Source organism: Neoarthrinium moseri (genome assembly GCF_022829205.1).
Source record: "Neoarthrinium moseri strain CBS 164.80 chromosome Unknown scaffold2_Wmoseri_CBS_16480, whole genome shotgun sequence".
NCBI lineage: Eukaryota > Fungi > Ascomycota > Sordariomycetes > Amphisphaeriales > Apiosporaceae > Neoarthrinium > Neoarthrinium moseri.
Window position 1 is genome coordinate 551936 of NW_026055116.1, and position 14373 is coordinate 566308.

General features: G+C 53.5%; 3 protein-coding genes across 3 annotated transcripts; 2 read left to right on the forward strand and 1 right to left on the reverse strand.

Moving 5' to 3' along the window:
- Window positions 1-983: 983 nt before the first annotated feature.
- Window positions 984-2861, forward strand: JN550_000921 (uncharacterized protein; the record flags this gene model as incomplete). Its single annotated transcript, XM_049321259.1, has 3 exons — window positions 984-1071; window positions 1150-1235; window positions 1335-2861. 3 exons carry the CDS (start codon window positions 984-986, stop codon window positions 2859-2861), a joined length of 1701 nt encoding a protein of 566 aa, XP_049176827.1.
- Window positions 2862-3410: 549 nt separating this feature from the next.
- Window positions 3411-3903, reverse strand: JN550_000922 (uncharacterized protein; the record flags this gene model as incomplete). Its single annotated transcript, XM_049321270.1, has 2 exons — window positions 3411-3711; window positions 3788-3903. The coding sequence occupies 2 exons, from the start codon at window positions 3901-3903 to the stop codon at window positions 3411-3413; spliced, it is 417 nt and encodes a 138-aa protein (XP_049176828.1).
- A 7658-nt stretch (window positions 3904-11561) lies between these two features.
- Window positions 11562-12751, forward strand: JN550_000923 (uncharacterized protein; the record flags this gene model as incomplete). The annotated part of the gene is made up of 3 exons (XM_049321281.1): window positions 11562-12021; window positions 12171-12410; window positions 12570-12751. 3 exons carry the CDS (start codon window positions 11562-11564, stop codon window positions 12749-12751), a joined length of 882 nt encoding a protein of 293 aa, XP_049176829.1.
- Between the last annotated feature and the right edge of the window lie 1622 nt (window positions 12752-14373).

Sequence of the window (14373 nt, forward strand, 5' to 3'; positions counted from 1 at the left end):
CTTGACAGTGGTGCTATCGCTGTTCTGCGTCTTGTCTTTCTTCACAGGGCCGGGCTGTGATATCGGAGGGCTTGTGCACGATAGCGGGGTCTGCGACGGGGCCACGGGTGTTAGCCATTGTTCATAGAATATAGGAAATAGTGGGCGAACGAGGGCCGACGTGATCAGGCGACGAGACTCACCTGTGCTGCTGCCGTTCTGAGTAAAGTGCTCGGTGTGACGTGCCGTGGGCTCACGATGTGTCTTTCGCCGGTACAGGTGGTGAGTCAAGTTCCCAAAAAGTCGGGTCGCAAGTTCAAGCAACGCGTCCTTCGGAATTTTGGAATCGGCGTCTGCCCCTCAATTGAGTGCTACGTAAGTTAACGTTAGTACCTGGGTATGTACTGTGTACAGGCGGCGGTCTGGCGCGGGGGAGCAGGCGCAGGGACCAGACAGACAGACCCTGGGACCCCCTGGGCCCCCTGGCAGACGCAGAAAGAAAAGGGAGGAAAAAGAGGTGAACCCCGCCAAAGTACCCTTTACCTGCATAAAGCCCCCGTTACTCTGCTACCAAGCAAGTACCTGGGTAGGTCAGGGGGCTTCAGCTACCTAGCCCCAGGCCTGCCCGGTCCACTAACACAGCGGAGTCACCAGGCACGATTAGGTAGTGGCGGGCGGCGGGCAGCTGCCGGCCCGGGAAAAACCTTCAGCGCCGCCAACTTTTTTGTGAGGGCCCGGTGCGATACGATTCGATTGGATTGGATTGGATTGCATAGGGGAGACGGAGCTCAAGTCAACCCAGAGGGCCGCAGACAAAGACAGAGCTAGGCACCTACCACCCACCCAACACAAGACGACACGACACGACACGACCCGACCCGGCACGACAAGGTCTTGTGCGCTTCTGGATCTGCCTCTGCTCCGGTCCCATATCGCCTCGCACCTGCACAGTTGCTGCTTGATCCCCGCGTCCTCGTCCTCGTCCTCGTCCTCGTCCTCACACCATGGCTTCCATGTTCGAGCAGCCCGGCAACGGGACTCTGTTCCTCGGCGGCCAGAAGATCTCGGGCGCCGACATCAGAGATCAGAATGGTGTGTTGGCCCTGCCGCACCGCCGCTCCAGGCTCTGCCCTGCCCTGCCCTGCCCTGCACAATGCTGACCAACTACAGTCTCTGCCACACAGGCCATCGCGAACGTCGTAAAGAGCTCCTTCGGTCCCAGCGGTCTCGACAAGATGATGGTCGACGATATCGGTGTAAGTGGCACTCAGACTTCACGGGGACGGACGGGGATAGGGGCTATGGAGCTGCCGGAAAGCTGAAAACGAACGCCGGATACTAATGCCATCTCGCAGGATGTCACCGTGACCAACGACGGCGCCACCATTCTCAGCCTGCTCGATGTCGAGCACCCGGCCGGAAAGATCCTCGTCGACCTGGCCCACCAGCAGGACAGAGAGGTTGGCGATGGCACAACCTCGGTCGTCCTGATCGCCGCCGAGCTCCTGCGCCGCGGCAACGAGCTGATGAAGAACAAGATCCACCCCACCACCATCATCACCGGCTACCGCCTGGCCGTGCGCGAGGCCATCAAGTACATGAACGACAACATCAGCATCAAGGTCGAGAACCTGGGCCGCGAGTCGCTGCTCAGCATCGCCAAGACCTCCATGTCCAGCAAGATCATCGGCTCCGACTCCGACTTCTTTGCCAACATGGTGGTCGACGCCATCCAGTCCGTCAAGACCTCCAACAACAAGAGCGAGGTCAAGTACCCCGTCAAGGCCGTCAACATCCTCAAGGCCCACGGCAAGTCGTCGCTCGAGTCGGTCCTCGTCAAGGGCTACGCTCTGAACTGCACAGTCGCCTCCCAGGCCATGCCTACCCGGATACAGGACGCCAAGATTGCCATCCTGGACATGAACCTGCAGAAGGAGCGCATGAAGCTGGGTGTGCAGATTACCGTCGACGACCCTCAGCAGCTCGAGCAGATCCGCGCCCGTGAGTCTGGTATGGTCCTCGAGAGGGTCGAGATGATCCTCAAGGCCGGCGCCAACGTTGTCCTGACCACCAAGGGCATTGATGACATGTGCCTGAAGTTATTCATCGAGCGCGGCGCCATGGCCGTCAGACGTTGCAAGAAGGAGGACCTGAGACGAATTGCCAGGGCAACCGGCGGAACCCTCCTCAGCACCCTGTCCGACCTGAACGGTGACGAGAAGTTTGAGGCCTCGTATCTGGGCCACGCGGAGGAGGTTGTGCAGGAGCGCATTTCAGACGATGAGTGCATCTTGGTCAAGGGCACCAAGACGCACTCCTCGGCGTCCATCGTGCTTAGAGGACCCAACGAATTTACTCTGGATGAGATGGAGCGCTCCGTACACGACTCCTTATGCGCTGTGAAGCGCACTCTGGAGAGTGGGCGGATTGTTCCCGGTGGCGGTGCTGTGGAGACCGCTCTTCACATCTACCTCGAGGAGTATGCCGGTACGGTTGGTTCGAGGGAACAGCTTGCCATTGGCGAGTTTGCACAGTCCCTCTTGGTCATTCCCAAGACGCTGGCGGTGAACGCGGCAAAGGACGCCAGCGAGCTGGTAGCGCAACTGCGATCGAGGCATGCTGTGTCGCAAAGAACACAGGAGGGTGATGGCTCGGCGGACGAGAAGACCATTGCTCGTATGAAGGGATACAAGAACTACGGTCTGGACCTTGCTAGAGGCAAGGTCATCGATGAGATCAAGGCCGGCGTGCTCGAGCCCCACATGAGCAAGGTCCGGCAACTGAAGAGTGCTGTCGAGGCCACCATTGCCATCATGAGAATTGATACCCTAATCAAGCTGGACCCGGAACAGAGGGCGGAGGATGATGGACACGGACACTAGACGATGGCTCAGCTCATGGGGTCGACCGGCGTTGTGTGGAAAGTACCTAGACCTGGGATATGGATGTAACCATAGAGGCCTCTACGGATAATAAAACTTGATGAGACACGAGACCTGAGGAATCTCAAATGTTGTTCGCAAGAGATTATTCTCAAAAGTCGCATCACTGACACATACGCCTTCTTTTCTTTGCTCATCGTTCAGTGTGATATAGCACCACCATCCGACTGTTTGAAGCCGGGGTATTTACGTCAGTCAGCTACTGGCTTTGAGCCGACACTGGTCCCTTGACACTTGACACTACAGACGCCAAATTTCGGAGCTCCAACTGCCGTTTCGTCCCCAGTACATGGCTTTCAGAGTATCTGACAGACAATAAATAGTATCAACATTGAAACAAACCGCAATAGTACAGAAGGCCCCGGGACTGCAGCTATCTGCGCTCATAGTCAGCCAGACAGCTCATCCATCGACGTATAGTCATTATCATAATAATAGTACAATGCAACATATGCCCTAAAATGCTAAATCACCTGCCAGCATCCTTCATCATGCTACGGTGGCCCCTACAGCGACCATCAACGCAATAAGTGCGGCTCCTTGGCCTACTTGGCGACCGCTGGCGCCGTTCCTGGAAGGGTTGCTGCCGGTGCTGCCTCCACCCCTGCCGCCAGAGCTGCTCGAGCCGCCCGAGGAGCCACTGGAACCGGACGAGCCGCTGGAACCAGACGAACTCGACGAGCCCGATGAACCAGATGAACCACTGCTGCCGCTTGACCCGCCGCTCGATCCGCCGCTTGAGCCTCCACTTGAGCCCCCACCCTTGCGGGTGTGCCACTGATGGAGGTTTCTAGAGAGTCGTTTATAAGTCAGTCAAGTGCTCCCGCTAAGCTCGCGGATGTTGGTCTTTTGGATGCCTGACTTACACCTCGTTGTCTACAGGCTCTCTAGGACGGGCTATGCGGACATCCTCCGGCTCAGGCACCGGGCTGGCAGAAGCGAGAGCGATCAAGGCAATACAAAGGGCTGTAGTAAACTTCATATTGGATTATGTGTAGAGGCTCGTCCTGGGCGAAGCTTTGTTTTACTATAAAGCGTACGGGGTTGTATTGGGGCGGATCAGTGGCGGCAGGACTATAGAGCCAAGCGGCGATAAAGGAGACAGTTACGAAACTCTATTTCGTCTACATCCTTTTCCGACGAAACCCCAATTTGCTTTATATCCTATTGGAAATGGCAGATCTCACTGTTCGCGGCGAGTTGACCTCATTCAGGACTATGACACAATGTCGCAGAGAGAGTGCTCGCTGGCAGCCTTATGACGTCGATCTCGTCCAAGGAATCGCTTGGCGCATGTTGCGGGCTCGCACAGCACGTTTCCTCTCAGCCCCCAAACCCCCCGGGGGATCAGAGTCGGCAAGGCGCTGGAGCGGCACAGCCCTGGCAGACCAGCGGCCGCAAAGTCGGGCGCTAACAGGATTTTTGAGCCTGCCATGCACCGTATGTTGCACGACACAAAGATCTGATGTTGCTGCTTCGTCACTAGGCTGATCAGCGCGGCTTATTGGGCGAAGGGAACACTCGTGCATGGCACGGTGGTGCTGGCCCCGCAAGACAGTAGTGCGGCGCGATGTATAGCAGATCGCGATGTCTTTGGGCGATGGCCGTGCTATCTGTTGAAGCATCAAATTCCTGTGTCACACGCTTACGGCGTCAAGACGTCCATCTGAAGACTGTCTTGGCTTTGCTTGTTGTGCAGGCTGTGTTGCTAATGCTGAAGATCTCGGCCGCATAGCCTTGGCATCTCATTCCCAGCGGAGTAACGTTCACTACCTCATTAAGAAAGCCTTAGCTATGCAATCACACCCTATGTCGAGGAATGGAAAAGCCATAGGATGACCCTCGAAGAGATACCAAAATCCTGGGTTCAAACGTACGCTCTCTCAAAATTCAGCACTGTTTTCTATTTCTCTTGACAAGATACGTAGCCACAACATCAATAAAATAGCGACCCAAGCTATGAGCCATGTGAGAGAGACCCCAGCACCGATTACTCTTCCACTAGGAAAATGATTGTCACTACGTTATGCCTGTAACGCCGAGATTGCCTTCCATTGGCAGGAAAAACACAAGTAATGGCCCACACTGTTTCCAGCACATATCTTGGTGTAATGCAGATTTCGACCGATTGAATCTTTAATGCATATTGTGCAATTCGACTTCTCATAAGACCTGTTGAACCCCAATATTCGTTACATTACTACTTTCATGCAAGTTAACCTGCACCTAGATTCTCCACCAGTTTGTCCTCGGACTATTTCTAGTCTTAGCACTGGAGTCCTTGACTAGTTGTGTCGCCAATATTTGTCCCTCAAATGATCAACTCTCGAGAATGACGGAAATCTACGTTCAGAGTAAGCGCGCAACGGCAAATCAGATTGCCTCAGCCTGGTCAGTAACTTTGAGGTCTGAGGATAGAATCTATGTGGCGATGTCGTGGTATATTCGACCACGATCCTAGTGCTCGAACAAAACACAGGCATCATTGAAACAACATCAAGGGACCATATAAATCTGGTATGAGTCGTGGCTGATGCCTAAGAGGATAAGTGCGTTTATTTATCCGACTATGCGATCGACGTGAACAAAGACAATAACAGGCACAGATGTGGGTTTGTCCCCATGGCTGCTTCGTGATGATGAACTATATGGTTGTTGCCAGGAAGAAATAAAGCCATACTTTTCAAACATGATCGAGATTATTCTCTCGCAGTGCATAAAACAACTAACAGCCCTCACAAAGAGTATTCTCAGGTTCTGTCCATAATCTACTGGTCGTTCAGAAATGTAGGCACTTATCTACAGTCACATCTTGGATATCGTGTAAGCAACTTTCAGCCTACGCCTATTCTCCCGCGCTAGCCTCATTGGAAAGGTGCAGAATAGCGCATTCTTGAAGTTTTGAAGATTTCCCGTAACTTGGGGATAATTCGTGCACCTTGTAGAATGGTGCTGCAGTAAACATATTTGCCCACGTCGTCGTAATTCATTAGTCGGAGCTCCAATTTCACTTGTCACCTAGTGGCCCCACGCCATGACTCTCAAGGTCTGGCGGAACCACGGCATCCTGGAGTGTATGTTAAGAACACCGCAGGTAAACTTGCGCAATTGACAAATAAATTTGAGAGCCGTTCGCGCACTGCATATTTCTAGAGCTCATCGTCACGCACGTTGTTGTGGCTGTGAACATCTTGATCCGTTACAGTTGCATAATACGAGTCGCTTAGACAGCCGCTTGTCGAATCTGGATATCAGAATTCGACAATGTTGTTGAAAAAACTGTAGTTCTTTTTAATCTATGTATGCTTGTAGCTGCCATGAGAAATACCGGCAATATTCTATAATCTGAGTGTGTTTGCGTTATTGCATGTCCAAGTTTACGCAGGAACCCAAGTATTTACGAATCTTTCAACCAAGTGTTTCCCATATCTCTCGGCCCCAATACTTCTTACAAGCTTTTGCAAGTTCATATCTAGGTGCCATCCTTTTATATCCCAAAAAAGCCTTCTGTAATGAATGTCTTCGGAAAACGCCGGACTCATTTCCAAATTCTTCGCACCAGGCGATGTGCCAGGACTAAAGTACCATACCCCCCACGGGGACCTATCCTTATGACAACTAGCAGTGTTGGACTCTGGAGGAGTAGGTATAATAGTAGACAGTTCGGCGGCCCTTAACACTGGCATTTGCAAACATGCTCGCCCAAATACCTGAATTAATGGCACAAGGGAGTCGTCGTCTGGCAATACTTCTAGAACCCGTCCGTCAAAGTCTCTCTGCCCTTTTGAAGAGAAGGATCTTGCAGTTTCAGCGTCCTCATCCTCGCTGGTTCCGTATCCCGGAGGCACTTCTGTCTCTGATACCAGAGGTAACTCCTGATGAAAGGGGCTGCGCGCCGCCTGCTGAGGATCCCAGAAGTAATGGCCACCGGATGGTCGTCCCGTCTCAAAGTGAACTATCAGATATTCCAGCTTTTGCCAATACGGTTCCACCAAAGCACAGGACGGACTAGACGAGAATATTAACGCGTCAATGGTGCCTGATATTGCAAGTTCCCTAAGCGTGCTTATGCCTCCCGTGGCCGTACGGATCGCATTGCTTAGCGTATCAACAGTGGATTCCCCAGGAATACAAGTACCGACAGAAAAGTTTGGAGTCCAGAAGAAGGGGGAATCCATATACAATGTAAGGGATTGTAAAACAGATGATCAAGGAGAAACTTCTGAAAATGCCTGAGCTAAATCGCAGCGATGAGCCCGACGCAACGCGATATATCGAATTTCCCAGTCGTTCATTCTCCAGTTGCCTACGCGGAGGCTTGGTAGCCTAGTAGCAATATCGATAGGAACACGATCGCAGATATGTCTCGTTATAGGAGGTATCAAACAAGACCAGATCACAGGTACCGCCGGCAGTTCCGATATATGCAAGAGACGAAGGTACGAATATTGCCATCGCCAGCTCCACAAATCGATATTGATATTGTTGTCCCAGTCTCTGTATAGGCGTAAAGTATTGCGCTCCTCAAAACAGGGCGACGAATAACGGAGAAAGGGGTGGTCCGAACTTGAGTACACATCTCTAATGCTAAGTGTAATATAGCCGTCTGTATGAGCGTCCCAAGTCTTCAAAATGTGGAAGAGATGATGGATTGCAGCCGTGAATACCTCGTTGTTCGCCTGCCGGTCATCCTCGCGCTCGAACCGACAGCGTGCATCATCACTATACGCAGGAAGTATAATGTGATAGTCTATGGCGCTCACATATCGGCGCTGGTCATATGTAACGATCTCTTGGAAGCAGTCTAAATCAGTGCTTCTCAGCCGTATCTCCCTAAATGTGTTGTCGTTCGATGGCCACTTGCCACGGGCATGAGATGGTGGCCAAAGCGGGCTTATCAAAACCTGGATCATCAAGTAACGAACTGATCTCATCGTAGACAAGCTGGGGCAGCCTGTCCATTTTGGCAGCCGGGATAATAGAGTTCAAGTAACGCGTGCCGTAGTGGTATGTCCTTGTGAAATTGAGATCTGTGACGGCAGCTGTGCAGAGACACTACAACTGTAAGACGTAATTGATTCACGAATACTAAAGTGAAGAACAAAGAAGGAAGATTTCGCTACCAACGTCGTCCTGTGTGTGTGGGTCGAGCTCAGGAAGTTTCAGCCATAGCTTCTTTCTGGAAGTGGGTTTTGGTAAGGGCACTTTTTGAAGCAGACTATATGATTATACATATTCCCAGCGCGACATTATCGACGCTTACTACATCTGGACATAGTTGAAGACGGGCTACCCCCTTACAGAGCCAACCGCACTAATCCAGTCTGGGTCTTCCGTCTGGCCCGTCCGACAGACCTATAATCATGGTAGCCGAGAGTCGCAACGTCACAAAGGTTGCGTTCGCCGGTCGGAGAATGCCTGGATAAGCAACCCTACTAACTCATCTGTCATATTCCTGCCCTGCAGCCGTGATGGATCGCGGACTCGGTGAGCTAAGGAATGAGTCGCGATTGGCCAAACACTCTGACCGGCTGCAGCTTCTGCAGGAGGCCCACCGCATGTGCAACTCTGGCCTATGGCCGGCCCGGAGAGAGCCAATCAACGGCCCGGCCACTCGAAGGATCAAAGGACGACTCAACTCTGTAGGGCTGAAGTTGACTAACCGCGCGATATATAAGATGATCGAGTCCTCCATCCACCGATGAGACCACCGACGAGTAGGGGGCTGTCTGATCTTTCGACTACATTCTCTGTGGATAGCTCAGTACTCTTTCCCACCTCCTACTTCCAGCCGATCCATTTCATCCTCCTCCTCACAAGCCGTCACCAAGACATCATCTAAGAACAGTATTGTTTCTGAACCAAGAGCCATACACTGCTTATAGTCTCCGGGCCCTCATTCGATCCCCTCTGTCCTCCCATTCGACCTATCCGCTACTGCTCTTGCTAATCAGCATGTGACAGAACAGTCGTGATCTCGCAGGGGTTCGCCCACCGCATCCATTCCCGCCGACGACAATTCGCACGGCTTCGAAGCCCTTGATACCTAGCAGAAGAGGGAGGTCACTATTCCCCGCGGACTACCCCCTCCATGAAATCTAGGCAACCCAGGCAGTAAGGCGGCCACAGCATCAGAATGCAGAACGAGGCTGCTGCCTACACAGGCATTGCCTGATGGGAGCCTTGCGGTTACACAGGACCACCCCCGCCTTTACATCTGATTTAGGACTGCTGCATAACACCCGCTGCAGATACTCACCAGAGATCCGTTCCAACAACAATCGCCACATCGGGCGGACGAGCCAATTCCCTCAACCATGTTTTTCCACTTGATCAAGGCAACCGCCGCTCAATTCTGCATCAGGTGCAGCACCGGGAGGCGCATTCTGCAACACGTCTATCCATCCGATTGGACCATCGGATGAGACTGCACTCTGACCAGCGAGCATCGAATCACAGCCATGTGTGGGGAGTGAAGTCTGCCAGTGACCGGGGAAGATTGGTATTCTTTGACAACACCCGATGCAAGCTGCATCTTAAGAAGTTCCAACATCCTTGGGAGTCAGGCAAACGTTCGAATCAGCCTGCAGAGTACATCATGCAAGATGCTAGGCACTTCCGGCCATGCCCGCATTGCCCGCTTCTCAAGATGTCCCAACACACTCGGTATATGCATTTGCGACTTCACGTGCCCGAGTCTTGAATTCGGACGATCAGAACCGACTGCACGGATTGAACCATGATTTCACTGAGCAGAGCCCTTGGGTAGCTTGTTACCGTCACGTTGTGTCGCAAATGCCCTGCAACAGTCGTCGAGGTAAGCTTGAATCTAGGAGGTTGGAGGAGCCAGTTTCTATCGCCTTTTGTTTAGCCGAGAAACAATATGTTTGGATAGAACGACAAGTGTCGACTTATGCCTGCATCAAGAATCATTGCATAGACCCTCGTTGTCTCATGTAAGACCTCTTTTCTATTGTTTATTTCCCGAGATTCTCAGAGCTTGCTTTGGGACTAGTTGGAGTTGTCCATGGCATGTGCCTATTCATCTGGCGCCGTGTGTCCATATACTCAATAAAATGTTTTCGTGTTTAACTGCAAACCCACATACACCTTAGAAACAGCTCGGTGAAGCACAACCAACCATACCCCCCTGGGTAATCAGCTACATGTTCTCCATGCATGCTGTGGGCATGGGCTCGCTCGCTCCAGTGCAACCTCGACTCCGGTCTGCTGGTACCTCACACATCGCGCTCTCCCCAAAAGGCATCCGAGAATGATAATGATTGGCGCATCGACTGTAGCCGCCAGTATGTAGCTAGGTGTACTGGAAGTACTGTGGGCATCTTGTTTCATCCAAAGCAGAGATGCTGCAGGTTACTGGTGGGTATATAGCTCGGCCCTGGGCTTTCAGAAACCAAAACACCCTCGAACCAGTATCGGCATCGTTTATGGGCCTTCTCGAGGTTTTCAGACATCTTGTTTCAGCTGAAGGGCGATCCTTCTTGACACAGGCACTACTTCTTAAATTGCAGTTTTTGAACCAGTCCGACGATCGGTTCTCAACCAAATGGCAACCAGCTCGACGCAGGCTTTACATCTTGGGTACGTCGCCGCATGCAAAACGCCGCACATGACGGACACACTGACACAGTTTGGCGTGATAGCGTGGCATCTGAGAAGCCGCAACATACTTATTCCACTCACCCGTCGACACATCCAACAGCCGAGCAGAGTAATCTGCACCAAAGTCGCTTGCAGTCCTACTTGAAGGGGGCGTCCAGCACCTTGGTCTCGTCTACAGGATCGCCCGGAGCCATAGAGACTGCCCATAAAAAGCGTATCGCAGCAGAGCTCGACTCGATTGCTCGCAACCTCCCCAGATGAAGCGCCGTCGAGCTGCACCAAGTCCACAAGGTCTCGAATGTTGTTTTTCAAAGTGTACGCGCACTGTGCTGATAGAGTTGTCTTTGCAAACCCATACTCCGTATTTTCTTTTCCTCTATGGCTCTTGGGTCTTGGGATTTGGAGGGACCTGTTGTACGCGGTCGATTCACAATATAGCATTTGGCAGTCTTGACGGGAGGCTGTGGTGGATCTCGCACGATTGTGGGCAAGCTCTCCTGTACATAGTGGGAACGGAATCTCGCCATTTGAAGAAACATGCAAAACAGCGTTTCCTTGTGGCAGCTAAAACTACCGTGCCGTACGTAAGTGTGATTACATTGGCCGATCCGGTGCAGTGGTGCCCTTCATCAAGTCCCATGGACTGATGGAAATGTACCTATCGAGTGTAGATGTTGTCGTGGAGCTCAGCTGCCGTCAGACCCGCCAGCTGCTGGACAAGTAGATACAGCACGTACCGTAAGCCCTGTAGCCACGGGCAGACCTGGGCAGACCTGGGCAGTCCTGGGCAGCCAGAAACGGAAGGGAAAATGGGACGACGGGGCTGGCGGGTCCCTGTTTCCCCCGGGCGCATTGGCCAATCAGTGGCGTCGAATTTCAGAAGCGGCGGCCTGAGGCCACCAGAAGCGCCCCAAGCTCGGGTGTTCCCATCCCAGATTTTGAAAAGCCTCATCAAAAGCTCATCGTCGTCACCTACCAGCTCCCCCGACTCCCCATTGACACTCCCCTCTCATCGCCATGGCGCCCATGACCGTCGCTACGCGCGCCCTCGCGCGAGAGGCCGCCTCTCGATCGCTCTCGTCCACCGCCGCCCGCGCCTTCTCGGCCTCGACCGCCGTGCGCGATGCCGGCTCCTACTCGAGCCCCTTCAAGGGCGAGCAGAAGTCCACCCAGATCCCCGACTGGACCAAGTACGCCTCCAAGGGGTCCTGGAACACCAACTCGCTCGTCAGCTACTTCATGGTCGGAACCATGGGTGCCATCACCGCCGCCGGCGCCAAGTCCACCGTCCAAGGTTCGTCCTACCTACGATCTGCCGACCACATCCCGACACTCGCACCCGACACGGGAGACCGCGCCCCGGACCGCGCCGGACCAGGCCCTGGGCCGGTCTTCGGGGTTTCTTATATGGAATCTACCCTACCAATGGTTTTGTCCGCGTCGATGAACGTGACAAGCACCACTGGGGGTGGTGGAAGTCCATGGGACGCCCCGAGACCCGCGTCTGGTTCCGGCTCGGTCCAACCTGCAAGGCCGTCGAGTGACAAGGATCTTGCGGTGCAACAAGCTCCAAGATGACTACAGTGCCCGATATTATAGTGTCACTGCTGACTGACTGGCTCGCAGAGTTCTTGAAGAACATGTCGGCCTCCGCCGATGTTTTGGCCATGGCCAAGGTTGAGGTTGACCTCAACGCCATCCCCGAGGGCAAGAACGTCATCATCAAGTGGCGAGGCAAGCCCGTCTTCATCCGCCACCGTACCGCCGAGGAGATTGACGAGGCCAACAAGGTCAACGTGCAATCATTAAGAGACCCCCAGACCGACGAGGACCGTGTCCAGAAGCCCGAGTGGTTGGTCATGTTGGGTACGTATCCTTGCGACACGCGGCAAGCCACGGCATGATTCATGCTGGTTGTTCTGTTTCTGTGCCAGTTTCTAGCTGCATATCCTACACTGCGGGCCTGTCACGGACCGGCCCCAACGCATGAAGACACGCATAAGCTGACATCTCTCGTGCGAGTAGGTGTCTGCACACACTTGGGTTGTGTGCCCATCGGTGAGGCTGGCGACTTTGGTGGTTGGTTCTGCCCCTGCCACGGTTCTCACTACGATATCTCCGGCCGTATAAGGAAGGGACCTGCCCCTCTCAACCTCGAGATCCCCGCCTACGAGTTCCCCGAGGACGAGAAGCTGGTCATTGGTTAAGCGTGGAGACTGTACGAGTACTAGACTGGGGGAAAGTGGCGGTGCATCTCAATCACTTGGTGGAATAGACGTCGCGGAAAGATCGCGAGACCCGACCATTTCTTTAGACGTTCCTTGGCGTTTTGCCAACCTGTACAAAACAAGAACAACAAGTGGAAAAGAACGGCCCATCTTAATCATTGCCTTGGTTCTCCGTACTCCCCAGATGCTTGGGGAGTTTGTGTCAGCATGTAGATGCCAAGGGCGCCTATCTCGACCTGGAGAACATCGTTCCAGGTTTGGACTGCAAGTGATCTACTAGCTGCTCGCCCATCCCAACGCTGCCTGCATGCTGCAACAAAAAGAACAACACATCCAAGCAATCTCGGTCGGAATAAATATCTCTGACGGACCCGAACCAAACATGAGAGACATGTGGGTTGTGAACAATGTTTGAGTGGGAAGCGCACACCCTTACGGCATGTATAGTCTAGAGTGCTCGCCAGTGGTGGTGTGAAGTTGATCTTTTAAACAGGAGTGTGTGATGGGCATGTGCCGCCTATATGTGACATGACCCTCGCTGGCGCTTGGCATTATCCATGCAGTATTCCATCTCAGGGTATGGCATCACCTCTTATGCCTTGATACTAAAATGATCATGCGTCCCCATACACCGCCCAACGCCCGTGTATAGAGGGCGGTTTCCGCACAAACGTACAAGGGTCAAGTCGAAGCGGCCGATCTCTTCTACAGTAGCATCGCCTCTGCGATAGTAACAGGAAACCAGTAAACCCACCAAGGGCCGCAGGTTTACCCAAGCCGGACAACTTGACCGACGCCTGCCACCTGCTTTGACTCACACATGCACCGTGCCGTCGAAGACCAAACGCTGGAAACCGACAAGCCGCTGATGTTCCAACTGATGTTACCTTTCACAATTGATCGACCTACGTGTTCGTCGCATCATCAAAACCGGTACTGACACAAGTGCCGGGCCCAGTCGTCCGAACAAGCGCTGACAATCTGCCCATCGACCCTCGTCTAAACGTGGCAATGGCGTCGTGAAGGGGTGACAACCTGGCGACGATTCGGAGTCCGGTCGTCTGAAGACCAGCAGCGTTCAGGGCGCCGCAGCCATGCTCCCTCGGCTGCTACTGTCCGCGCGGAGACAAGGATCCTCGTGCGAACTGTGAGAGAAGCGAGAGAAGCGCCCTGGGCTGGGCTGGGCTGGCTGGCCCGTCGGCCCTAGCATCGTGAGTGAGGTTAAACTTTACGAGTGTGAGGAATTCCCCGCGGTCCCTGCCTCTGTCCTGCTGCCCTGCTATAAGGGGTGGCCAGGGCTGCATGCAGGGGTTGTAGGTGCTTGATAGCCAGTCACGACGGCGCCGCCCCACACGCCCTGAGTTAGGCTTTGCGGCTCAAGGAACCTGAGACACCATTGGTAAGATGCACAGTCTCATCTCATCTTCGGTTACAAGACGCCGTTGCCCGCTGCGCGGCGTACTGAATGTGCTTTCAGCACCGTGCAAATTCACTACCCAGCCGCTCTGCTGTTCCACGCCCAATTGCACCATGTTGTCGAGGAGCTGCAGCGCGATGATACAGTCTGCTCAGCACCTCGCACATGGCTACGAGGTGACAAA